The following is a 25,712-nucleotide window of genomic DNA, read 5'->3' as shown; positions in this document are numbered from 1 at the left end:
GGGGTGTGGTAGTGGTGGTGGTGGGGGGACCGAACAGATGGTTTGCGCCTGGCTCGGCAGTGCTCCCAAATTGATTTTTTTTTTTTTTTGGCCCTACAATGATGGTCACAGTTATTTTCTTACTTCTGGAACAAGTTGTGCAACATGCTGTTTCTGGCATGTTCACACCAACAAAGCCGATGTTGGACTAAGGAAGACTGATACACATTTGGCTTCATCACTTCCTGAACAATTTTGGCACATTCAGAAAAAGCTAGAGCGTTTATGGTAAATTATAGACATCCTGGGAAAAGTCCATGAAAGATCTGTCTTGGAAATATTCTGGTGAACATTTTTCATCAGTTACTGAGAACTATTTTTAATCCTTTCATGCATCAATAATGATAACCTGTAACCTGATAACATGATAAGCTGTCCACTGTAGTAACCGCTATTCCTGAAAGGGTTAAATAGATTTAATTTTATTTTTTTTTAACTTTTGCTTCATCACTAACCTGGCTCAATAGTTTTAATGGATTGAAACTCACCATCCCCCATATCTGCTTCTCGCTGATCCTATTGGCTTATTTGTCGATATAAATTGGATCAATTCTTCTTATTGCTCTTTTTTTATATTAAACCCGCATTATCTAACTAAACAAATGTTCATTCTGAAAGAGAATACCGTACCTGAAACAAATCTTATTAATAAGAGGACTGACAAGTCAAATGTGCAGCTTATTGACCATCCATCCATCAATCCATTTTGCTGGAATTGTAGAGTAGATTGTATCTTGGCTTGAACTCACGTAGTGCCTATGAGAGGGAATTTTATATTTGTCTTTTTTAATTAGCATGTATTACCACAGCGGTGTGAGTGGGCCACGGATTAATGAGCTCCCCAGCTGATATTTTTCGGCTCTGGTGAATGTAATTATGTCTCGTTTTTCTTTTTATCCTGTGAAGGACATTACATAGAGGTCAGCCATCATTTTGGTCAGGCTTTCTCCTGTCTGTCAGTGATTGACTGGAAGATGTCATTCAGTTACTTGGGGGTGGGGGTGGGGGGGTAATGGCTGACCATCTCCCCTAGGGTTTATCTGGTCCAAAGGTAACAGTGGCCACTAATGACATGCCTTTTGTAGTGGAGAAGGTCACATCAAATGCACTCCCCACCTGGGACCATATTAGGCTTCCAGGTTTGTGTTGACATTCTGCTCCCGGGGAGGTGGAGGGGTCGGGGGTGGGGGGGCATCTTATCTCTATCAATTTTTCCCTAGGGAAAAAATAAAACCCCCATTGTCAGTTTCTTGCCTAAGAGGTCAAAAATCAACGAAGAGTTCATCTATAGCTCTCTTTCGACACACACATCACATCACTTGTGCTTTAAAGCTTTCCAGCCATTATTGTGTTCCTTCCAATTCATGACAGCATGCTTCCATGATTGCTCACAGGTGCTGTGAAGTCCATGATTGGTCGAGTTGTACTGGTTATGTAATACTGTAATAATGTCGTGATACTTTTAGAATAGCTACATTATGACAAAAGTTTAGAGCTCAAATAAACAATTTTCGATTCTAATCAGCTTACAAGTACAAACATAAAACTGATGCTTGAACCAATACGTCCTTCCATAGGTGGAATCCCATGTCCCAATATTAGCGCCCTCCAGGAGGTGAGGGGCTGCAACGACCACCCTTGCACAGTGTACCATTGGCAGACAGGCCCATGGGGACAGTGCATAGAGGACTCCTCCATCCCGGTCACCAACACGTCTATGGGCCACGCACGCGGAGATGATTCCTCATGCTCAGTCGGAATGCAGACTCGTAAAGTCATCTGTGTCCGGGTCAATGTGGGCCAGGTTCCTCCGAAAAAGTAAGATACCCTCAAATAACGCAGTACATTTGTTTGTGTGTGTCTTTCCATTTTGTGTATGGGCGTTATTTTGTGTTCTGCTCAATGGTTATTCACGTGATGTCATAGCGTGTTGAAGGGACTTGATTTGTGATGCTCATCATTCTCTTTATACAAATGTTCAAATGTAGGTGCCGTATTTTCCGCACTATAAGGCGCTTCGGGGATATAAGGCGCACCTTCAATGAATGACCGATTTTAAAACTGTTTTCATATACAGGGCACACCGCGTTATAGAACATTTAAAATACTACGTGCAAGAAATCCGAATATTGATCCATATTGAAGGTGCATCGGATTACAAGGCACAGTGTCGGCTTTTGAGAAAATTGAATGCTTTTAGGTGCGCCTTATAGTGCGGAAAATACGGTACAATGCACATGGATTATTGAGTTGTTTGTGTCAGTGAAACACACCCGCTCTTAATGCTCGTCCTTATTTTTATGTCACGCAATCATTCTCCCTTTCTGGTTTGTCACTGTCACATTGTTGTGGCAGAGATAATTAGCTCCTTGCCAACTGTGTTTAAACATCCGCTGCTAGTTCTTCCCTGAAACTCCCTCCTGGGACTGTGGATGATGTATTTATTTATTCATCAGAAGGTATTATTTTGGCAGGAGAGCAGTTCCGCTCGAGCAATCCCACCAGCCCCCGTGTGGTGTATGGAAATGACTCGATCTTGTTACTCTGGCACAATTTTCCAGATTACAGCGACATGCTGCACGGTGAATTTGTATCGCAGGATGTCAGTGGAGACAAGGGTGCCGGGGGTTAACCAGCTGTGACCGCGATTGGAAGACTGTCACCAAAGAACATGGAATTATATATATTATAATAATAAGCATGTCATTGGTTCAAATCTGATATGTGGGCCACGTCGCTTTTAAAGAGAGGGATTCTAAAACCCCTTGACTGAGACAGAGGCCCAGTGATGGGTTTTTTTTTTTCATCGAAATATGCCCCTGGAGACTTTTTAGCAGACTACGGAATTTAGTTTTAACCAACAATGGTTGTGATCCATCAAATAGACTTCCGAGGACACTACAGTCGATTTGGTGAGTGACACGTCAATTTTGTTGTTGCTGTTCTTTCAGGTGTCCAGAGAGCTTGCGTCCAGATACGGTCAGGCCCTGCTTATTACCTTGTAAAAGAGACTGTTTGGTCACCCCATACAGTGACTGGAGCCCGTACCCATCAACATGTCAGAAAGGTTAGCTTCTCTTTTGACATTATACAATGTGCCTGGCATACGTGAAACACACGTTTGATTTGGGTTTTTTTGTGGGGTGGCATGCTATCGTGCGAAGTGAAAACTCTCTATCCTCCTGACTACCAGTAGTTCAAATTTGTCCTCTGTAGAGGACATTTGTAAACCTAAATATCTCCCACCCAGTGCATCCAATCACATTAACTCCTTTTTTTACTCTAAAGAGAACATTCAGTGCTTTCCAATGATACCAAAATTGTAGGGGTTAGAAAAAGTAAGAAAATGGCTTCCCTCAGTGCAAGCACTTTTTATGGGAATAGGAAAAGTAATACACATTTTGTCTTGAAATGCTGTTGGCATTTTATTTATAAGACTCTTATGAACACGTTAAAGTGTTGTTTGAGTGTTTTTAAGTGTATTTGAGCCTAGTATTCAAGTGTTTAAAAAATGTAGTGGAATTTCAAAAAATTCTTTTGGAGTAGTCCAATTACTTCACATAGATTGGGGAATTTCAAAATAAATGTGATTGGACAACATGTTTTTTCCTGGTAGTCAGGAGGCTATGAGAAATAATTAGAAACATTCTTTTGGTCAAGGCAAACTGGTAGTGATGCTTTAAAAGTGCCCAGAGGTCGTTCAAAAAGCAGAGTCGTCAAAGACAATGATTCTTCACGAGGGAGTTCCGGCTCGTGGCACACAAAATAATTTCAATTTTGCAATCGTGCAGCGTACTGAACCAAGTACGCAAATGTAAATTAGACGTTGCTCATGCCGAAGAGATACTCGGATACACTTCAGCTTCCTGCCACTACGTGACAATAAGATGTCAGACTGTGACTTACTAGCTAACAGAAAAAAATCACAAGTATTCATCAAAGAAAATCAAAATCTTGTCATTTCGTTGCCCACAGGTGGTAAAACCAAGAAGAAGCAATACCGAAAACGCATCATCATCCAGTTACCAGCCAACGGAGGGCAAGAGTGTCCAGAAGTGCTGACCCAAGAGAGAGAAAGTGATGCTCCTTCTGTGTGTCCAAGATACAGGTAAATGTCCTTTTTCGCAGATACATCAGCAATCAGACTGTTTTGTGGAAATGTTTGCACACCCAAAATGAGACATGTAGTATAAAAATGATGTTAAGGTGTATTCTGTCTCTGATGCTGTACTATCCAGCCAGTACTTGTATCCAACTCTTTCTTTAGATGGAAAACACATAAATGGCGAAGATGCCAAATGGTTCCATGGTCAGTTCGTCAGGACAGCCCTGGAGCTCAGGAAACCTGTGGAGCAGGCCTACAGGTTCGAGGTGAGGACGCCTGATTGGACACGCTCGCGTGCGTACGCACCAGGGTTATCATAGCTTGGGATTTTTCATTAGGGTTACGTTCTGTTTTGTTTTGACTTGTGTTTTGTTGATTCGGTTCATTTTGATTAGCTTTTAGATCAGGGTTGTTGAAAAAGCTTATTTTTAGTTTAGTTTTTTTGTAGTGTTAGTATTTTTTTTATATATACAATTTAGAGTATTTGTCAAGTGTAAGGTTGAAAGAAAAAGAGTCACTTAGCATTGCGTAATTAAGTAAACTACAATTTTCAAATGTTTTTCTGTATGGACGTACAGCAAAACCAAAATACATTTCGAATGACCCCAAAAGTTTGATAAAAGATAAAAACAAAGGACGTTTTCACTATAATTATAGTTAGTTGTATAAAATGTAATTTGTTAATTTTCTTTTTGTTTTTTCAATTAACAAAGATCCTTGTTTTTAATTTTAGTTTCTAATTTTCATTAACTAGAACAGGGTTTCAAACACATTTTTGTCACGGCCCACATTTTAGTTACCATTTCCCTTGGAAGGCCATTATGACTGAAATCATATAAAGAAGTCAAGAATAACGGTTTATTCAACTGTTGTTTAAGTTACTGTAATAGGGTGTTTGGCAACAAGAACATGTTTATAATCTCTCTCTTATTTATTACATATGAGAATTTGACATTTTGGCCCATATTTTAGCAAGCATCATGGAATTTGTCGTGTTTGATTTGCTTTCGCTGGCCACATAAAACGGTGTGGCGGGCCAGGTCTGGCCCCCGGGCCTCAACTTTGACACCTGTGAACTAGAACAACCTTGGTACGCACACATTCCTGCCCACCACACATTATAAGGGCAATGACAATACTATAGTTCCTATGTGTTATGGGTTTACATCAACCAACTGCTCCTTTGCGATGACTTGCTGAGGATAACATGAATGGCCGTGACAATCCTGGAGGACAGTTCACATTCAAAAGGGTAGGTTCTCATATTCGTCTCATCGACTCAGACATATCAAATCCATTATTTAATTCAATGATAAGCTTCCTGCTCCACCACTTTGACGCCTGTTAACGTGATTCACCATCACCTGTCACAGTACACCCAGAGTGGAGACAGGCAATTCAATACAAGCCTCTTCCTATTCACCGTTTTACTCAATACTGATGAATCGGGTTTTTTTTTTTAGCCATTTCGTCTGATATTTCCTTGGCATATCTGATTTCGTAGACCAAACTACAACTCCATTCAGCACAGTGTATAAAACCACTAAAGCATGACAAGGTCTGGTCTTAATCTTCTTTGATGAAACACAGAATGCAATGAACAACAGTCTACCAGGGTCTGCCAATTTAAAAAAAAAATCGTGCACCAGAGGTTATTGTATGGTGCCATTTCGACAATATTACGAATCATTTTTTTTTCCATTCACAGTTTGTGCAACTTACTGATCTCTATGACTTGTTTGTTCCAATAGTTTAACATTTATAACGAGGGGTGAAGCCTTGTTGAAATGTGGCATCATCTCTGTCATTCCCAAAGCTGTCTCGTGTCGGAGGCAGGATGGTGGACAGGCTGATGTTGAAGCTTGTCTGAAGTTCTCCAGTTCCATGCCGCCTCTCACGCAGCTCTGCCAGCTGCCCTGCCAAGAGGACTGCCAACTGAGCAGCTGGTCCAAATTTTTGCCTTGTACAGCTGATTGCGTGGGTGTGAGGGTTCGCAAACGGACGCTCGTGGGTAAGTGGCAAGGAGGTGATGAAAATGAGAATTGAGTGCATTTACAGTAGGCACTATAGGTCAATGTATCTGTACAGTCCATACTGATGTCTTGAAAAACAGCTACTACAAGTTGGACTTGGGACCCCTTGCTCAAAACAAGGTCCTTCAAGACCTGAACACAAACATAGAAATGTGTTTGTTTTCTAGTGGTGACAAGAGCAAAAACAGAGTGAGTTCTGGGCATATTCGAGACATGTTATGCGGGGAAAACGATGAATGGTAATGTTTCCCCTTCACAAATACCGCCTTTTCTGTACTATAAGGCGCTTCGGAGTATAAGGCGCACCAGCAATCAACGGTCTATTTAAAAACGGATCTCATATATAGGACACACCGCATTATAAGGCGCATCGAATAGAAGTGACAATAGTGGCTGCGGCCACGTTAGGCATCCACTAGATGGAGGTACGCTAAAGGGAATACAATACAATACAATACAATACAGCTGTATTTATGGAGAGCTTTCACAACTTAATGCTTTACGGAACATTTAAAATCCGACGTCCAAGAAATCTGAATATTGATCCATATATGAGGTGCATCGGATTATAAAGCGCACTGTCGGCTTTTGAGAAAATTGAATGCTTTTTGGTGGGCCTTATATTGCGGAAAATACGGTACCTTATTTGAGAAAATGTGATGCCCACCAATATTTTCTTATGAATTCATGTCGAGGAAGAATATTCTTTTTTCCAAATACTGTATGAACATTCTATAGCAGGCGATGATCTACAGGTCTTTGTTTTTCTGCAGGTAAAAGCAAGAAGCGAGACCAGTGTAAGAACCACCAGTTGTATCCACTGAGTGAGACTCAGTACTGCCCGTGCAACAAATACAATGCCCAGCCTGTGGGCAACTGGTCCGACTGTATACTTTCCGAGACCAGCCGCATGGAAGGTCAACTGGGCATGAAGGTCCAGGGCGACATCAAGGAATGTGGTCAGGGGTATCGATACCAATCTATGGTTTGCTATGACCAGGACAACCGCATCGTAGAGACTTCACGCTGCAACAGTCATGGTGAGTTGAAGATGTAAAAGTAAATTGTTTGGTTCACACCGAACCAAATAATGTTTTAGGATTCCAAATATGCAGGCTCAGACAAAGTGCGATCACAAAAATGCTAATTAAAGAAAATCGCACCGACAAAGTATAAACTGAAATCGCTGGTCGCAAGGAGCCAGGAATAAACAATGCATGAAACCAAACGCGCTTGCAAAGGCAAGGTAAAGTAGTCCACAGAGTAGACGTAAAACGAAAATCAGATGAAAAATCCAATAACTCGAAAACAATCAATCGTAAAAAAACAAAATACTTACAAACAAGAATCGATTAACTAACAAGAGCAAGAATGAACTGTATCGAGGGGTCTACAAAATAACACTTGAAGCACAACAAATAGAACGGTCAATAATCCGACAAGGCGTAGCAGAAGTCGGGGGCCTTAAATACACAGTAACGAGGCACAGGTGCACCTGCTGGAGGGAAACGCCCTTGAACTCCAGCTGGAGCTGGAACACAATCAAGACAGAAAATGACAAAAATAATATTGGCAATTACAATAACAAGTTCACAATTAGCTGAGGCTTCACTGCAAGCCATGATCCGGAGTGCAGAAACTTGAAATGTAAACAAAGGCTGCATTAAGTGCCCTTGCGTTTTTGAATGAGAAGGTTGAACTTAAATAAGATATTGTCAAGGTGGAGAAAATAACCGATTCTTAGATCCATTGTGATTTACAGTAGACTGTAATAATAAGAATAATTATTATTATCCATTCATCCATCCATTTTCTGATCATCTTATCCTCACAAGGGTCACGGGGGATGCTGAAAGAAAATCGCACCGACAAAGTATAAACTGAAATCGCTGGTCACAAGGAGCCAGGAATAAACAATGCATGAAACCAAACGCGCTTGCAAAGGCAAGGTAAAGTAGTCCACAGAGTAGACGTAAAACGAAAATCAGATGAAAAATCCAATAACTCGAAAACAATCAATCGTAAAAAAACAAAATACTTACAAACAAGAATCGATTAACAAGAGCAAGTATGAACTGTATCGAGGGGTCTACAAAATAACACTTGAAGCACAACAAATAGAACGGTCAATAATCCGACAAGGCGTAGCAGAAGTCGGGGGCCTTAAATACACAGTAACGAGGCACAGGTGCACCTGCTGGAGGGAAACGCCCTTGAACTCCAGCTGGAGCTGGAACACAATCAAGACAGAAAATGACAAAAATAATATTGGCAATTACAATAACAAGTTCACAATTAGCTAAGGCTTCTCTGCAAGCCGCGGTCCAGAGTGCAGAAACTTGAAATGTAAACAAAGGCCGCATTAAGTGCCCTTGCATTTTTGAATGAGAAGGTTGAACTTCAAAAAAATATTGTCGTGGTGGAGAAAATAACGGATTCTTAGATCCATTGTGATTTACAGTAGACTACAATAATAATTATTATTATCCATCCATTTTCTGATCATCTTATCCTCACAAGGGTCACGGGGGATGCTGGGGCCTATCCAAGCTGTCTTTGGGCAGTAGGCGGGGCACACCCTGAACTGGTTGCCAGCCAATCGCAGGGCACACATATACGAAAAACCATCCGTGCTTCCACTCACCCCTCGGTACAATTTAATACCCTGAGAAAACCCACGGGGGAGAACACGCAAACTTCACACAGGCAGGCTGGAGCCAGAATCGAACCCTGCACCTCTGCACTGTGAGGCCAACGTGCTAACCAGTCAACTACCAGGCCACCCTTATTAGTTTTTGTTATTATTATCGTGATTATTATTTTTGTTTCTTTTTCAAGACTATTTTTAAATAACAATTATGGTGGTCTGAAAAAAAAAGTTGAACACTGACTCGCAGTGTACAATTACTCAGGTTTTGCTGTATGTTTTCAAGCGTCCTGTTGTGGAGCTAAATTTTTGCATTAAATTTTTTTTAAAAGACTCATGAGGTGAAATAGTCCGTTCAGAGTGTTGGAACTGATGACAGATATGACAAATGACCTCTTTCTCACTTTGGAGTGCATATTTAACGGAGCTGATTTCAAAGACTGAAGTGGGACACAGCTGGAGATCCCTAATTATGTCTTGACAAGTCACTTTGAGTCTTGCGGGGACATGCATGCCGCATTCAATCGTTAAACTGACCTTAATAAGTAAACTACTCTACAATACAACGAAACTATTAAGACGTGTCAAAATCATGTTAGTTGACCTAGCTCAGAGGCAATCTTTTGAGTTAGTCTGAATGTTAAAATCAGTCGCGGGGTGGCGTTTCAGGGTTGAATTAGCCAAAATCCCAAATCTCTCCGGCCACCTGGATCTGTATGAACACATCTTGGCATTTGCCAGCAAGAGGACGAAAGGGCATTACGAATTACAGAGAAGTCATCCCCTTGCGGGAAAATATCGAAGACATCAAAAGCACTCTGGGGAATGGGCGCATCTGTGCTTGTTCAATGAAAAAGCTATCTAGTTGTCAGTCTGAGAGCTTTCCTCCCAGTCTCGGCTTTTTTTTTTTTTTTTTTTAATAGTGACTGACTGCAACTCAAATGATGACTGCTGTCAGCTTTCAGTCTGATTTCAGCATTCTTCGATTGTTGCTTTTACGCCACAAATATTGTGTGGATGAATCATCATCCCGTCTGGTCTTCCCAGCCATATTATTCCCTCAGGCTGCAGCTGTAAACCAATGCAGTGCATAGAATAAGAGGGCAAGATCACAATCTTCGAGGAACAACTTGCAAAAAAAAAATCTTTATTCGTTCAACCCTTATCCCGGTTGAACGAATAAAGATTTTTTTTTTGTAGTATACAAGAAAGTATTATAAAGGCGGCGTTAGAGATAAGGGCTGTATCGATGCCTTGCTCAATAAATATGAATCATATCTTCATTAGCTAAGTAGGTTCAAAAAATATTCTGAAAATGCAGATTTTCACTTATGAACAGATTGCGTTAGAGATAAGGGCTGTATCGATGCCTTGCTCAGTAAATATGAATCAAAATCCTATCTTCATTAGCTAAGTAGGTGCAAAAAAAATTCTGAAAGTGCAGATTTTAACTTATGAACAGATGAACTTTTCCCGTCATTTAGTTCATGTCAGTCAAATCTTGAATACCATGTCAAAGTGAAGTTGAGTCTTTCAAAAATTTTTGTCTCAAACCCTAAAATTGCTGACTCAAGTTATGTCATGTGATTCAAGTCCTGTAGCTTTTATATACTGTATGTACTGCGTGAAAACATTTCTTGTCATATTGTTGATAGGGTACATTGAGGAGGCTTGTATCATTCCTTGTCCGTCTGACTGTAAACTCAGCCCATGTCAAAGTGAAGTTGAGTCTTTCAAAAATTTTCGTCCCAAACCCTAAAATTGCTGACAAGTTATGTCATGTGATTCAAGTCCTGCAGCTTTTATATACTGTATGTACTGCGTTAAAACATTTCTTATCATATTGTTGATAGGGTACATTGAGGAGGCTTGCATCATTCCTTGTCCGTCTGACTGTAAACTCAGTGAATGGTCCAACTGGTCCCGATGTAGCAAGTCGTGCGGCAGTGGTGTCAAAGTTCGCTCAAAATGGCTCCGAGAAAAACCGTACAACGGTGGAAGGCCTTGCCCCAAACTTGACCACGTCAACCAGGTGATTTATCGTTAGATTGTACTTTCATAAGGTACAGTTATGTAAAGTTCGCTTTTACAACTACTGCATACAGTATACTGTACACGTTTTAAATATGCTCGACTAATTTCAATGACTCCTGTTTTTCTTCTCTTTTCTTTATTGAATGCAATTCAATCTCAGGCACAAGTAAGTACTTTAATGTTTGTCTTTATTTGAGTTTGCTGCCCCCCTCCCCCACCCCCCTGCACACTTGTATACTGTACTGTATAAATGTTCCGAACAAGTCCGATCAGGTAATTTTGACATTTACTTGAAACAGGTATATGAAGTGGTGCCTTGTCTCAGTGACTGTGGGCAATATATTTGGGTGGTAGAACCATGGAGTGTCTGGAAAGTTAGCAGCGTGGACCCGAAGAACAACTGTGGCGAAGGTGTTCAAACCAGAAAAGTCAGGTAAAGATTTTGCGAAACAACATCAGATTATCCACCCATCCATCCATTTTCCGATCCGCTTATCCTTACAAGAGTAGCGGGGCGTGGTGGAGCCTATCACAGCTGTCTTCGGGCAGCAAGCAGTGCACCCCCTGAACTGGTTGCCAGCCAATCACAGGGCACACAGAGACGAACAACCATCCACGCTCACACTCACACCTAGGGACAATGTTAGTGTGTTCAATCAGCCTGCCATGCATGTTTTTGGAATGTGGGAGGAAACCGGAGTACCCGGAGAAAACCCACGGAGGCCCGGGGAGAATATGCAAATTCCACACAGGAAGGCCGGAGCTGGAATTGAACCCACGACCTCTGCACTGTGAGGTCAACGCGCTAACCACTGGACAACCAGGCCGCCCAACATCAGATTAGTTGTCCCCGATCTTTTTTTCTGATCGATTCATGGCCGTACAGATTTTGAAACAACCCTTCCTCAACACTGGGTGGGGGTGGGGGGATTAGGGTGGGTGACATAGATGCTGTGCTACAAAAAAGAAAAGTAATTGTCCGGCCCAATGCGAAATGGAATATTCAAAACAATTTCAAGATGGCTTGCATTTTTTCATATCAAACCCAATTCATGTATATCACATTGTTGTATCATTTATTTTCGTATAAAAATAATTTTTTTTTAAATCCCCATGACTGAAAATGTCTGGCAGCAGCTGCTTTCAGTACTTTCCATGACATCTGTATTTTAGCCTGATAATCAAGCACATTAGATTCTTTATAGCGATGAAGGTAAATCGTTTTTTTTTTTTTTTTGTCGCTTAAAATAACGATAGTATTTTGCATATCAGGTGTATGCTGAACACGATAGACGGCCCCTCGGAGCAGGTGGAGGACTACCTGTGTGACCCGGAGGATATGCCTCTGGGGGCTCGCAACAGCCGGCTGCCCTGTCCAGAAGACTGTGTGTTATCAGACTGGGGAGCCTGGAGTCCATGTCCACTGGTGAGAAAGATATGCACCGTATACTGAATGATACTCATTACGGGATGGGCCAATATGCCAGACTGTGATTGCCGTGGATGCCTGGTGAGATGTTTACACCACAGCAGTCACGGTGAGGATGAAAAACCTAGTCGGGCTGTAGTAAAACAAGGCGAGTACTCTTGACAATATGTAATAGAGAGTAACATAACTTGGAGGTGTTCTGTATTGCGACGGGAAGCATATATATATATATATATATATGCATCTCACACTCCAACTATTTCAAGGCAAGCCACGTGTTGAATTTGTTTTTGTTTATAATGCTTATTGTTGAATGTGTCTGTGTGTGTGTGTGTGTGTGTGTGTGTGTGTGTGTGTGTGTGTGTGTGTGCGTGTGTGTGTGTGTGTGTGTGTGTGTGTGTGTGTGAGAGAGAGAGAGAAAGTGCAAGAGAGAAGTTCAGCCTCTTCATGGAACCCTTCATTTGTCTGAGCTACAATTTAATATTTGCTTTTTTGATTTGATTGATTGGGAGAAAAAAAATGTCAAGATGATACTTTGGAATCCATTAATGGACGTTGAGGTTGGAGGTGGAGGGGGTGATTTCAGTGCTTTGCTCAAGGTGGCAGACCAGCATATCTCCTGGAAGTACTGTAATTTCTCAAGAAACCGATGGATTAAAAAAAAAAAAAAATCATCCAAAATCGAAAGGCGATATGTTGAAATGAAAATTCATCACATCCTATGATGATATTTAATGTCTAAGCTTCATTTTGAGAAGTAATGCAATTCCGAGAAATCCTTCCATTCATCCTTTTTCTGAACCGCTTTATCCACACTGAGTGTTCAATCAGCCTGCCACGCATGTTTTTGGAATGTTGGAGGAAACCGGAGTACCCGGAGAAAACCCACACAGGCACAAGGAGAACATGCAAACTCCACACGGGAAGGTCGGAGTTGTATTCGAACCCAATTCCTCTGCACTGTGAGGTCGATGCGCTAAACACTCGACCACCGGGCCACCTTCCAAGAAATTATTTGTTCGTTTTGACTAGGGCTCACCCACTTAAAGGATCTCGTTCTTGGCCACGATTGGGATCACGTCATGGCGAGAATAATGGAAGGGCGATGATGAGAAGAAAAATTTGAAGTGTTAAGAATCGGCTGTCACAGGTTGGATGGGGCCTATCACTGCTGCGGCCGCTGTGACTCTCGTGGCGAGTTTTTAAAAGTGCGCTTACATAAGAGGCATTTTTCAAAAGCAGGTCAACGATGTTAATTTTTACCTCTGTATCGGAGAATGCTGATCTGCTCTACAAAGAAAATACTTAAAAAAAAACCAAAATGGCGCACTGTGATGAAAATACTGAGGTTCAACTGTATCAACCTATCAATCAATATATCTATCGATACAGTATCTGCTATTTCTTTGTTCCTTAGCCATGTAATGGAAACAGTACACGAGAGAGGAAGGCTTCACCCATCAGGCAGCCCGGAGAGGGGAAGGAGTGTCCTCCAACCACTGAAGCGGAGCTTTGCAAACTCAACAACAATTGCTTCCACCATTCCTACAACATCACCGGTGAGATGGGAACAGCTTGGTCAATCATGTCGTCTTTCTATGGAAACTCCGGATTAAGATTGACATCTTTACCAAATGAAGAATCTCGGCGGGTGTGCCTGAACATCAGGAAACCTTGTTTCTTTATTGATGTCTGGTCGATACAGATTGGAGTACTTGTCAACTGAGTGATCGAGCGGTCTGCGGAAATGGTATCAAAACCCGCATGCTGGACTGTGTGCGGAGCGACGGCAAATCTGTTGACCTGAGATTCTGTAAAGAGGTGGGTATGAGTTGTTGTTTTTTTTTTTTTGTTTGAACTCTTCAATAAAGTCAAAGTTCATTCAAATAATTGTCTTTCAGCTTGGCCTTGAGAGGAAGTGGCTGATGAATGCTTCCTGCGTTGTGGAATGCCCTGTCAACTGCCAGCTGTCGGAGTGGTCGGCATGGTCCGACTGTTCACATAAATGCGGACTCCAAGGTAGGTGCAATTGAGCTCTTGGCATCGTTTTTAATGTTGTGGACTTGTATTTGGACAAAAAAGGTTGCAGGTCAAACTTGAAAATCTCCACATTGGGACTGCATGTCCTTAGCATTGCTCAGAAGTGCTTGAGGAAGGCACTTCACCGCCAACTGGACACATGGCACTCAGCTCTCCTCAATACAGATAATGCTTCCTTCTGCACATTTGAGTATTAAAATGCTTTCTTGGACATTATCAGAAAGCAAAACCGAATTTTCTCCTTACATTTATAAATTGAATTTGCTGTTTTGTATACGTCGCCCAAAAAAATAAGGTTATCATTCAATCTAGTATTATAGTCTCAACTGTAATGTGCCATTGAATAAATGCCCGCGAACATGTCATTTGAATCTGCAGGGGTGTTTACTGAATGTCAAATTAACTCATTAATATTGATCCAGCATGTGTTTCACAATTTACTTTTTTATGAAGGTATTTGAAACAAAATACATACAAACCCAATTCCAAAGGGAAATTGTGTTAAGCATAAATAAAAACAGAATATATATACATATAGATATACATGTACCTGTCACAATTCGGGGACGAACTGAATGGCGATCAGATCCCACAAACGTAGACACAAACAAAATCCGTACAAGAAAATATTTATTGAATAAGAGCACTGACAAATAGAAATCGCTGGTTAACAAGAACCAGGAAAAGCAATGCATTGACACCAAGCGCTTGCAATAGGCAAGGAAATAGTTCATCGGAGAAAACAAACGAAATGACTCGAGTCCAAATGGACGAAAAAAAAGCGAAAGAGCAAAATCAAAAACAAAATCATAAAAATAATTACGAGCGGGGAACTAGAGGCAAAAGTGACAATGAGGAGAACAAGAGTTCTAGAAAACAACCCTGAGCAGGAGCAGCAATAAGGTCAATAATCCGACGATATATATATATATATGTGTGTGTGAGAGAGAGAGAGAGAGTTATTCAAGCAGCAGACAGAAACCTTGGTCAATTTGAAGACATTCATTTGGGTGTGTAATTACATTGTAATTGACGACATCCGCCCTAAATGGAATTTTAACAGGGCTTTTTCATACAGCGGTATACTTTGTTGACTGTAATGAGCTGCCCCTGCCATTGGCTCGGTTTTCTCATGATAATGGTTATGATCAGAAGTGTTTCATGGTGTGAGAAACAATTCTCACGTCTCCCAACCAACTGAAAGGGGGGATCAAGCATCCTCGCAGATACTTAAGATATAGGATCGGATCACTGAACCACGGTCAATTGCGAGTGCTGTGGGGCTCAGGGAGCACTTTGCACTCCAGCAGATTGCGAGAAGAGCCAGCACCCTGAAGCAAATACAGAAGATAGACGATGTGAAACTACAGCAGCCTTTAGCTGCTGTGCTAACCTAATCTGACCCCAGGCAAATTGCTTTATTTTCTTTGTGTGGAAGGAAGAACACCAGGTCTGGATAACATGGTTATGTATATGAGAGATTGGGCACTCTAAATTGTTCCCAAGTGTGATTGTGAGAGTGAATGGTTGTACCCCGCCTACTGCCCAAAGATGGCTGGGATAGGGTCCAGTGCACCCGGGACCCTTGTGTATTGGTTCAGATAATGGATGGATGAACTTCACATTCCCATCATGCAGTGATCTGTAAAATAATAATGATAAAAATTAATCCTAGAAATCCGGGAAAATTATCAGCCACCTGGTACCTCTTCCACCTGACTTCGGATTGTTCACCAGCTAATCACAAGCGAAAAGTATTCTTGCTTCATGTCACTAAATTTTGCCGAAAACTTTTACGTCATCCATCTTGAACTCTTCATGCTTCTTGTCCTGACCCCTCCTGATTTAAAAAAAAAAAAAAAAGACTACAATGGTACCTCTACTTATGAATGTCTCTACATACGAAATTTTCAAGTTACGAAACGCCTCAGCAGGAAAATATTGCCTCTTGTTACGAAAGAAATTACAAGGTTTGAAAGGTAAAAATACAGTATGGGCTACAAGATTCGAAAGGTAAAAATACAGTATCGGCTGCTACTCACAGTTCCGAGTTTCCTGAATGCAACATCCTTATAGCAGCTCTGCCATTGGGTACACCCGAGCATCAACCTGGCATCCCATTGGCTTAGAGGGACCTCCACCGAATGTGTCTATGTATGTAGATAGATTCATAGGTGTCGACGCAGCGTCCTCGTCATTCGCCCAGGAGGTGTTCCAATAGTTTGATGTAAATGTGAATGACCCAGAAAAAAGCGTTCACCAGTCCAGCGATTGCTCACTGGAGTGAAACTCCAGTGCAAACTGATGTTTGCCTTGGACATTTTCGAATGACTGTTAAAATCCGAGAAAAGCAAACATCCTTGGATCTGTTCTTTTCAAAACGCCAGGCAAAAAGCACTTCTAAGAGAGAACTAAAGAGGACAAAAAACGGTGAGGATGCAGTTAAAAGTTAATTGACCATTTTTATTCTTTACTCTTTTCTTTGTTTTTTAAATTATGCACATCTCTCATTTATTGTGCAATAATCTAATTGTAACATGTATTTGTTACATATTTTGATGCAATTTATGCCTTATAATACATTTATGTATGAATTTCGGGTGGGCTTGGAACAGATTAGGGCATTTACATGGAAAATGCGTCTCTTCTTCACAACATTTTGTAGTTCCGAAAATTCTTCCAGAACCAATTTATTTCGTAAGTAGAGGTACCACTGTATGTTAAATTTCAGCATCAACATCCTAAGGTGACGACAATTGTCTTTTATGCTTCTTTTCTCCTGTGTTCAGGAAAGCTGTGGAGAACACGGGCAGTCACCCAGGCTCCCCAGGGTGATGGGAGGCCATGCCCAACACAGATGCAGCAGTGGAAGCCATGCCTTGTGAAGCCCTGCTACAGCTGGAGATACAGTTCGTGGTCTGAATGCAAGTCTGAGGTCAGCTTAATACTTACACTTGCACCTGGAATGAAAATAGGACCCTTTGTATTGACTTCCTTTCAGCAAAACACACACGTTTTAACACATTTTCTTGGATTCCAGGGCGCAAGATGTGGTGAAGGCTTACGGTTCCGGAACATTTCATGCTTCGTGTCAGATGGATCTGATCTACAGGGAAGTCTGGTGGACGAGGAACTGTGTGGTGAACAAGAACCTGTGGTGGACGGAGATACGGAGATCTTACTACAGGAGTCCTGCACGGTACCATGTCCAGGTAAAAATGAATTATGAGCAACAACTGAGTGAACAGCAATAGGTGCAATTTTATTTATAAATTTAACAATGCTAAAATAAATAAAAGGAATACATTTTGGTGGGAAAATGAGCATGTTTATTTATTTATTTATTTTTATTTTTTTTAGGGGAATGCTACCTGACGGACTGGACAATTTGGAGTCTGTGCCAGCTAAGCTGTGTTAGTGGAGATGATCTGGGTTTTGGCTCAGTGCAAGTCCGCTCTCGAGCCGTTGTGGCCCAAGACCCTGAGAATCTGCTTCAGTGTCCAGAACAGGAGTTGGAGGCCCGGCCATGTACAGGTCCAAATTGGCATACACTATGACTGCTAAAATTTGATATCAGTGATTAGTGTTGAATAAATAATTCTGCTCGTGACCATCCTTTATGTGTTTTCGGTCATATCATTAGAAACAACTGACTCATTTTTTTCAAAGTAAATAAACAGAACATTCTACCGTCAGAGGGGCAGTGTTTTGAATACACCTGGCGAACTGGACCATGGCGAAGCTCATCGCGGCATGTCTGGTGCCAGCGTTCAGATGGACTAAATGTCACAGGTGACTTCTCCATATTACACACAGGACAATAAACAGTGAACCGCTATTGGGCGCGGCAGAAACATTCTGGACCCACCTGCCATAGGTTAAAATCTGCGATATAGAGAGACAATGTAATTGAAACAAAAGGTTTACCCATCTTATGTTGTTTAAACACATTTAAAATGATTAAACGACTTTTAAATGCATGGTGTTTGAGGTCGTGTTGCACTTCCCCGGCCATTCCGGCGCATGCAGTTGCCCTCGCTCCCGACTCATCTGACAATTTGGGAACAGAAAGTAGACTCTGCTCGGTGTAAAAATGGGCTTATTGTCATTTTTGCGCTGGACAATAGTCTAGTTCAGTATGGATTTGGTAGATGTGCTACACCTCACTGGGTGTTACTTGCGCGCCCCCCAGGGCATCTGCAAATTTGGTGACAAAAAAATAGACTCAATTTAGACGAGTTAAAAGAAGGCCAATTGTGCAGCGCAGGTGGTGTAATGTCATTTTGGTGTATTTGATTGAAGCACAGGCAGACAAAACATTTCATTCATAAATGTCACCAGCATGTGGCAATCTCTTTGAATCATTGTAGAAATTAATTCACTGATCAAATTCTAATGATCATCTTAAAAATATTTGGATAGCATTACACAGTGAGGCACAGTCATGTAGGTGCAAGGTGGTCTCCAATTGCCCACGTTACATGGTCAGCTGACTACATCATCCTCATCTAGCTGTTTATCTGCCAATATCCTGCACAGACTCTTATCGATTTCATTTCTGTTTCTGCAATGTGAAACGCGTTGTACTCAGCCGTACTGCACTTCTGAGCATCCTGATTTTAATGCAAATGAGGGATGCCGCCATAATTGGCTGAAAAAAAAAATTCTGTGGCTATGGCTGACAGCAGCTTCTGCCTGGATGTGCTCGTTGTGTTTATGTCACATTTTGGGTGAGACGTTTGGCATGGTGGCATGCAGGCAAACGAGGCAGGAGGACCCAAGTGCAAGGTGCAGGTGGAGAGAAAATGCAAAAAACAATGTTTAGCGGCAACAGGCTCAAAAGTACTACAATAACAGTCCAAAAAGCAAATTAAAAGCTACTGCAGCCTTTGACAAAAACATGTTAATTACAGGCGGCTGCCCAACAACAGCGAAACCAATGGCTGACCGATCCTGTGACCCACCATGCACCAAGCCACGTTCCTTTTGTACAGAGGTGAGTTTAACTACAAATGAGAAAGAAGTGACATGATACCGAAGTGATGTAGAATTAATTGAAATGTAGGAAATGGAAAATTGTATTTTTGTATTTATTTTTGTTCACCCATCCTGTTTATCCCGAGTTTGATAGAAAACTGCTGAGGATATTTATATTGTCATATGTACCGTATTTTCCCGACGATCAGTCAGTTTTTTTTAAGTTTGGCCTGGGGTGCGACATACTCTGAAGCGACTTATCTGTGAAAAGATGAACACTTGAGATCATTTCACATATTATTTTGACATTGAACCGCAAGAGGGCGCTCGAGGGCTGTGCTGTCATGTAACGTTATCAAATTGGATTATCGTAAACTTATTCAGCCTGTTGTTTTTATTTTAAATTGCCTTTCAAGATGACATGTCTGTTCTTGGTGTTAGATTTTATCCAATAAATGTTCCCCCAAAAATGCGACTTATACTCCAGTGTGACTTATGTTTTTTTTAGTCTTCATTGTGCATTTTATGGTTGGTGCAATTTATACTCAGGAGCGATTTATAATCCGGAAAATGCGACAACTGCACCTTCTCTTTTCGTCAGTCGGGTGTTTGTGGATGTGAGGAGGGCTACACAGAAGTGATGACATCTGACGGCCTACTAGACCAGTGCACTGTTATCCCGGTGCTGGAGATCCCCACTGCCGGTGACAACAAGGCAGATGTCAAGACCATCCGAGCCTTCAACCCCACCCAGCCAGCGGTCAGCCCCCCTGGCAGGGTGGGACGCACTTGGTTTCTGCAGCCATTTGGTCCAGGTAGACACCCTTGCGCAGATCTTTCTTAAAATGTACTACCGTATTGGCCCGTATGTAAGACGGTGTTTTTTTGCATTGAAATAAGACTGAAAAAGTGGGGGTCGTCTTATATTTGGGGTCTAGACATTATACCCATTCACGACGCTAGATGGCGCCAGATATCTTTGAAGTGAATGCTGAACTTGACTCCCCAGGCCAAAGTGAACGCCTGCCATGAAGAATAAAAATAAAAATAGCGGTAGCACGAAGAAGAAAAATAAAAAAATAGCGGTAAGAAGGAAAAGAGAAGAAAATCAAGAAAATCATAGAAGCGATAACAGAAAATGGAGAAACGTAGTGACAATCTGGATAAAAGTGGGTCGACGATCGAGGGGGAGAAGTTATGATGTAATTTACATTTCAAAAACCAGAAGCCATTCATTAATGAATGTGATTGCACTTTTGTTTACCTATTTAAATGTTCAGATATTAAGATTTGAATGAGGCAAAAATAACATGCTTTTTCTCTCAAATATATTTTTATAATCATTTGTTTCAGATGTACTTTAATTATTTTCTGTATAAAAATTAATTTGGTGTTCAAAAAGTATTTTTTCAAACTTGAGTCTTGAAAAAGAGGGGGTCGTCTTATAATCAGGGCCGTCTTATATTCGGGCCAATACGGTATTAATGATACATTAAATTATTCTAAAGAAGTTGAGACCTGTTCAAAATGACGTCCCACGTATTTTCGGGTGGCAAAGGGTACAGCTTTCTCCGATGGCATGGCAACTAAACAAATCCATACATGTCATTTTATCAGGGCAGAGCGATTTCGAAAACATGGTCAATGAGTGGTGTTTTTAGCTGTCTTCTCTACCGTCATTTAAATGTATGAAGTATCAGTTGGACAGAAGATATGTGAGGCAAATTGCTTTGAAGATGCACAGAAAGCCGCTCATAATTTAAAGATCAACAGTTGAACGGATTCGGAAATAGACGTGGTGGAAATTTTGATTTCGTAATTTGGTCATGGCGGCCGACTGGTTAGCCCATCGACCTCACAGTGCAGAACACCAGGGTTCGATACCGTATTTTCCACACTATAAGCGCACCTACAAGCATTCAATTATCTCAAAAGCCGGCGACGACCTGACAATACAATACGACGATATATATATATATATATATTTATAATATTTATGAGTCAATATTCGGATTTATTGGACGTAGTATTTTAAATGTTCTGTAAAGCACTTTGTTACAGAAAGCTCGATATAAATAAAGCTGTATTGTATTGTATTCCCTTTAGTGTAGCTCCTTCTAGTGGATGCAAAACACAACTGCAGCCACTATAGTAGCTTCTATTCTGTGCGCCCAATATATGAAAACAGTTTGAAAATAGGCCATTCATTGAAGGTGCACATTATACTCCGAAGCGCCTTGTCGTGCAGAAAATACAGTAATTGTCCCCAATAGGTGGCTTTTGCCTGTTAATCTTTTTAAGGATATAAAAACAACCTTTTGCTTGTTAATCCGGTGGCGTAATGCAATATGTTTTTGTCATTGTTTCAGTTCTGGCGATTGGCCGTCCCCTTGTTGTCTATTATGTAGTAACAGAAGAGCAATGTTCCTTTTTTCTAAGATAGAATTTGAAAAAGAAAAATCAATACAGTACTTCACAAAGTGCTGCCTTAAAAAATATAAAAAGAAAAAAAAAAACACGAATCTGACAGAGGCTGCTCCAGAAGTCTGCTCCTGGCAACTAATTGCAAAGCAGCCCAAAAGCACTCACAGGGGATCAAAACAAGCAAATACAGATCCACTTCAGGCTGAATATAATTGTTTATATTACATATCAGTCGGAAACAACTCTATGTTACTGTCACGACAGCGTTAGCGCAGCAGACAGGCCGATGACCCATTGTGGAGAGCTCTACTGCCCCCTTGTGATCAAAGAAGGAAGTCTTGTCAACCCCAAATAAATTGACCTACCGTCGAAGACAACATATTCTCACTCACTATGTTTCGTTCCAGATGGAAAGCTGAAGACGTGGGTGTACGGAGTAGGAGCCGGAGCGTTTGTTCTTCTCGTCTTTATAATTTCAATGACTTACTTAGCATGGTAAGGTACCAAACACTTGTCTGATAAATGTTCCTTTAGTCATATTTTCATTCACATCATCACCGGTGATTTAATGGAGATCAGAATTAAAATGCCCCTGCAGAGAAAACAGTTTCATTGCGACTGAGCATATGTTGGGTCTTTGTAAAATTGAAATGTATTTACCAGGAGGCTACCGACTGCTTCATGGATTTTAGGAATACCTGTAGTCCGACTCAACATGATACTTTTTGGGTGGCAAGAATAATATTCTCACCAAAAGGAGGAAGTTTCTTCTTTCCACATTTTTGTCCAAATTTGATTCAAAGTTAATGGTGTTCTTTCTTCTCATTTCCCACCAATCCACAAATGTGTTCTGGAAATTGGCTGTGTCGTTTTTGCAAGATACTGTTAAGGAAATCAACCCAAAAAATGGGGATCAAAATTATTCCTCTCACTTTCAGTTGGCGGATGTAACCAACGATGAAAATAAGCAGCACACAAAAAAGGTGCTACTCATTTCGGTTTCATTATCAAAATAGAGAATACAGAGTTCTACTTTTTTTTTTTTAATTTTCCCAACCAGAATATTTATTTCATTCTCACTCCCAAAAATGTATGGGAGGACTAAAACTTGCTAACCAGACTAAGACCTTTGCATAATTATTGATGGTTATACAACTTTGTGTACTAGTAACATTTATGAAAACAATTTACAAGCCGCAATTACATTGAAGTTGGGACGTTATGGAAAACGTAAATCCTTTTCAACACTATGTTAAATTCAAGGCATGAAATGTTCAAACTGATTCATAGCACGGTTTTGCTTTGTTTTTTTTTGCTCTCGTTTTGAATTTGATCCCTGCAATATGTTCCAAAAGAAGCTGGGACAGGAGCAATAAAAGACAAACAAAGTCGCAGGAATGCTCCAGAAATGTTGAAAAGGTACAAAGCAGTAAGGTGTACCTTACAGTCCCCCCCCCCCACGGACGTCCCTGCTTATTTCAGCAAGCCAATGCCAAGCCACATTCTGCATGTTTTACAACAGCGTGGCTTCGTAGTAAAAATGTGTGAGCAATACACCGGCCTGCCAGCAGTCCAGACACGTCAGACATTTGAAAATGTGCGGCACGCAGTGGACTTCATTGGAATCGATCTCCATTAACCTCACTGTCCATATTGACCTCAGTTCTTTTGATTTTATGTTCTTCATGTTTCCATGATCATTTCATCTTTCATTTTGTTTTTTGTTTTCCCCTCCACCTTCGCATTCTCCATTTAGTCGTTATGGTTTTTGCCTTTGCCATGAGCCGAACTCCAAGTCCCCTGCAGATGGGGCGTACTGGATGGACCCAAACGGCTACACAATGCCTTACATCTGCCCTACCTGCCAGAACCTAGAACAGCAAGAGCTCTGCCAACTCCAGATACAGCAGCAATATGCAGTCCACCACCCTCCTCAACCATCACAACCGCCACAGCGGTGTTCACTGCAACGCTCCGCACCTCACTTTGAAACTCTAATCACTTAAATCAGGGGGCCATCTCTTGTTTACTCACCTGGCCGACTTTCATTCGTGCCCTCATTCCCCCGTGGCGCATCTTTCATCATTTGATACTCATCACGTCCTGGAGGTGAGCGACTAGCATCAACTTTATTTTGACTCACGTTAGTTGCAGATTTAACACAAGAAATCGCTCATTCAGTCTTTTCCTGACTGGAATGGAAAGAGCAGTGGATGTCGGATTTATTTCGAGTAAAAAGTTAGCTTCTGCGTTAACTTGCTCAGTGCCTGACATTTTCTGACCCAACCATGTGAAAGAATTGTAAAGAAGAAAAAAAATACACAAAGGCGTAATTGGGATTGAATGCTTGGATTCTTAGAAAGTTTTTTGGAACCCAAGCATTCAAAATTAGATTTTTTGTTGTTTTAATAAAAACAAACAACAAAAAATCTAATTTTGTTACCGTTTCGTAAAAGTACACAAAATGTCATGCAGCACAAAATGTAGGCGTCTGAATGGCTCGATGATGCGACGAGCTGCTCTATTAGCAGTTTGTTGGCTCGCAAAGCGGCATTGAGGCTAGCCCAGTGGTGGCCAACCCGCAGCTCACGGGCCGCATGCGGCTCTTTGGCCGGCTCAATGCGGCTCCCGGGCTTTCAAATGACAAGCATCGAAAACGCCTCGGCAGTGGTGCTGCCATTCAAACAACGGCGTTAAATACACAGAACTTAATACGTCAGCCTATCATCAATCCCGTTACTTGATTGGCGTACAGGGCAACCAATCAGATGACAACTGAATCACCACTCATGCGCACACCACGGTGCTTAGCGCTGATGATTGACATACAGGGCAAGCAATCAGATGACAACTGAATCACCGCTAATGCGCAAACAACGGTGCTCAGCGCTAAACGCTAAGCTTGTCAGCGAATTACAGTACCTCTGAGTTTCAGGCAGTGGTGTCCAATACGTCAATTGCGATCGACCCGGAGCCAGCGGACTGGTCCCAAGTCGAGCGAGAACGTTGGGAGGAGGAAACCATGTGAAAAAATTGTAAAAAAGAAAAAAATACATGAAGGCGGAACTGGGATTGAATGCTTGGATCCTTAAAAACAAACAACAACAAAAAACCTAATTGTGTTACCGTTTCGTAAAAGTACACAAAATGCCATAATGATTGGGCTTATATAAACCATAAAATAAAATACCTAAAGTGATTTGAAATATTTCTAGAAATTATAATAGTGGAGGATTTTTTTTTCCTGAGAGCTGTTGAAAATCAGGAAAGATGTGGTCACAACCCCCCCCCCCAAAAAAAATAAAAAATAGTCAGCGAATCACTCCATTGAATATTTTCATCACTAAATGCAAATATTCACTCTTAAAGCTGGTGTCCCCATCAAAATGATGTTCGAGCTGGTTAGCGCTCGTCGAGTCACATTATTATTTTTTTGTTGTGTTGCAGCAAGAAGCCAAAGAAACCACAGCGACGACAGATGAACAACAGACTGAAGCCGCTGACGTTGGCCTATGACGGAGACGCCGACATGTAGGGAAGGAGTCTTTACGTTGACCGTGCTGAGCTACAGGACATCCCCCCCCCCGACCCCCTCCCCTTCCCGCATGGAAAGCTTTGAAAGAAACCCCTCCCAAAATATCGCAAATCTTAAAATCCAAGCTCACGAGCAGCTTTTTCTCTTCCTCCATGGTGTTTTTGTTTTTATGTTTCACAAAAGCCTTTTATGACTTGATTTCACTTCCTACGTCGGGAAGTTTGCCTTTCTCTGCTGTATTTTCATTTCAAGTTGCCCGCAGACAACTTTTTTTTTTTCTGGTGAGCACAAATTTTTGGTTGTACTTTGGTTCATTTTGTAACAGCTGAGGGGACTCTGGATGTTTTGTTTTTTTTTAATTTATTTTCCGGGCATCATTTTTGCACTATATTAGTGCAGCAAGTTCTACTCATCTCTCTCAATACAAGCTGGTGTGTGTGTTTTTTTTT

The 25,712-nt window shown here is 41.3% G+C and overlaps 1 protein-coding gene across 2 annotated transcripts in view; it reads left to right on the top strand.

Annotated features, from left to right (window-relative positions):
• Positions 1-25,712, top strand: part of thsd7aa (thrombospondin, type I, domain containing 7Aa) — an 80,139-nt gene extending 54,427 nt beyond the window's left edge. The window contains exons 8-29 of one of the 2 annotated variants that reach the window (XM_019857333.1): positions 1,617-1,857; positions 2,991-3,106; positions 4,015-4,147; positions 4,307-4,410; positions 5,961-6,155; positions 6,951-7,217; positions 10,678-10,856; positions 11,019-11,024; positions 11,158-11,291; positions 12,131-12,284; positions 13,705-13,846; positions 13,993-14,108; positions 14,189-14,306; positions 17,117-17,262; positions 17,368-17,539; positions 17,688-17,861; positions 18,024-18,119; positions 19,241-19,323; positions 19,906-20,119; positions 22,136-22,223; positions 23,485-23,837; positions 25,176-25,257. In XM_019857333.1, the coding sequence (XP_019712892.1) occupies positions 1,617-1,857; positions 2,991-3,106; positions 4,015-4,147; positions 4,307-4,410; positions 5,961-6,155; positions 6,951-7,217; positions 10,678-10,856; positions 11,019-11,024; positions 11,158-11,291; positions 12,131-12,284; positions 13,705-13,846; positions 13,993-14,108; positions 14,189-14,306; positions 17,117-17,262; positions 17,368-17,539; positions 17,688-17,861; positions 18,024-18,119; positions 19,241-19,323; positions 19,906-20,119; positions 22,136-22,223; positions 23,485-23,734 (3,128 nt within the window). In that variant the 3' untranslated portion in view covers positions 23,735-23,837; positions 25,176-25,257. Of the gene's footprint in view, positions 1-1,616; positions 1,858-2,990; positions 3,107-4,014; positions 4,148-4,306; positions 4,411-5,960; positions 6,156-6,950; positions 7,218-10,677; positions 10,857-11,018; positions 11,025-11,157; positions 11,292-12,130; positions 12,285-13,704; positions 13,847-13,992; positions 14,109-14,188; positions 14,307-17,116; positions 17,263-17,367; positions 17,540-17,687; positions 17,862-18,023; positions 18,120-19,240; positions 19,324-19,905; positions 20,120-22,135; positions 22,224-23,484; positions 23,838-25,175 lie in introns of both variants that reach the window. The other variant, XM_019857334.1, reaches the window with a different exon arrangement.

This window comes from Hippocampus comes, unplaced genomic scaffold (genome assembly GCF_001891065.2).
Source record: "Hippocampus comes isolate QL1 unplaced genomic scaffold, H_comes_QL1_v1.1 scaffold73, whole genome shotgun sequence".
Classification (NCBI taxonomy): Eukaryota; Metazoa; Chordata; class Actinopteri; order Syngnathiformes; family Syngnathidae; genus Hippocampus; species Hippocampus comes.
The sequence above is the reverse complement of the archived record's forward strand: the minus strand, read 5'-3'. Positions and strand labels throughout refer to the sequence as shown.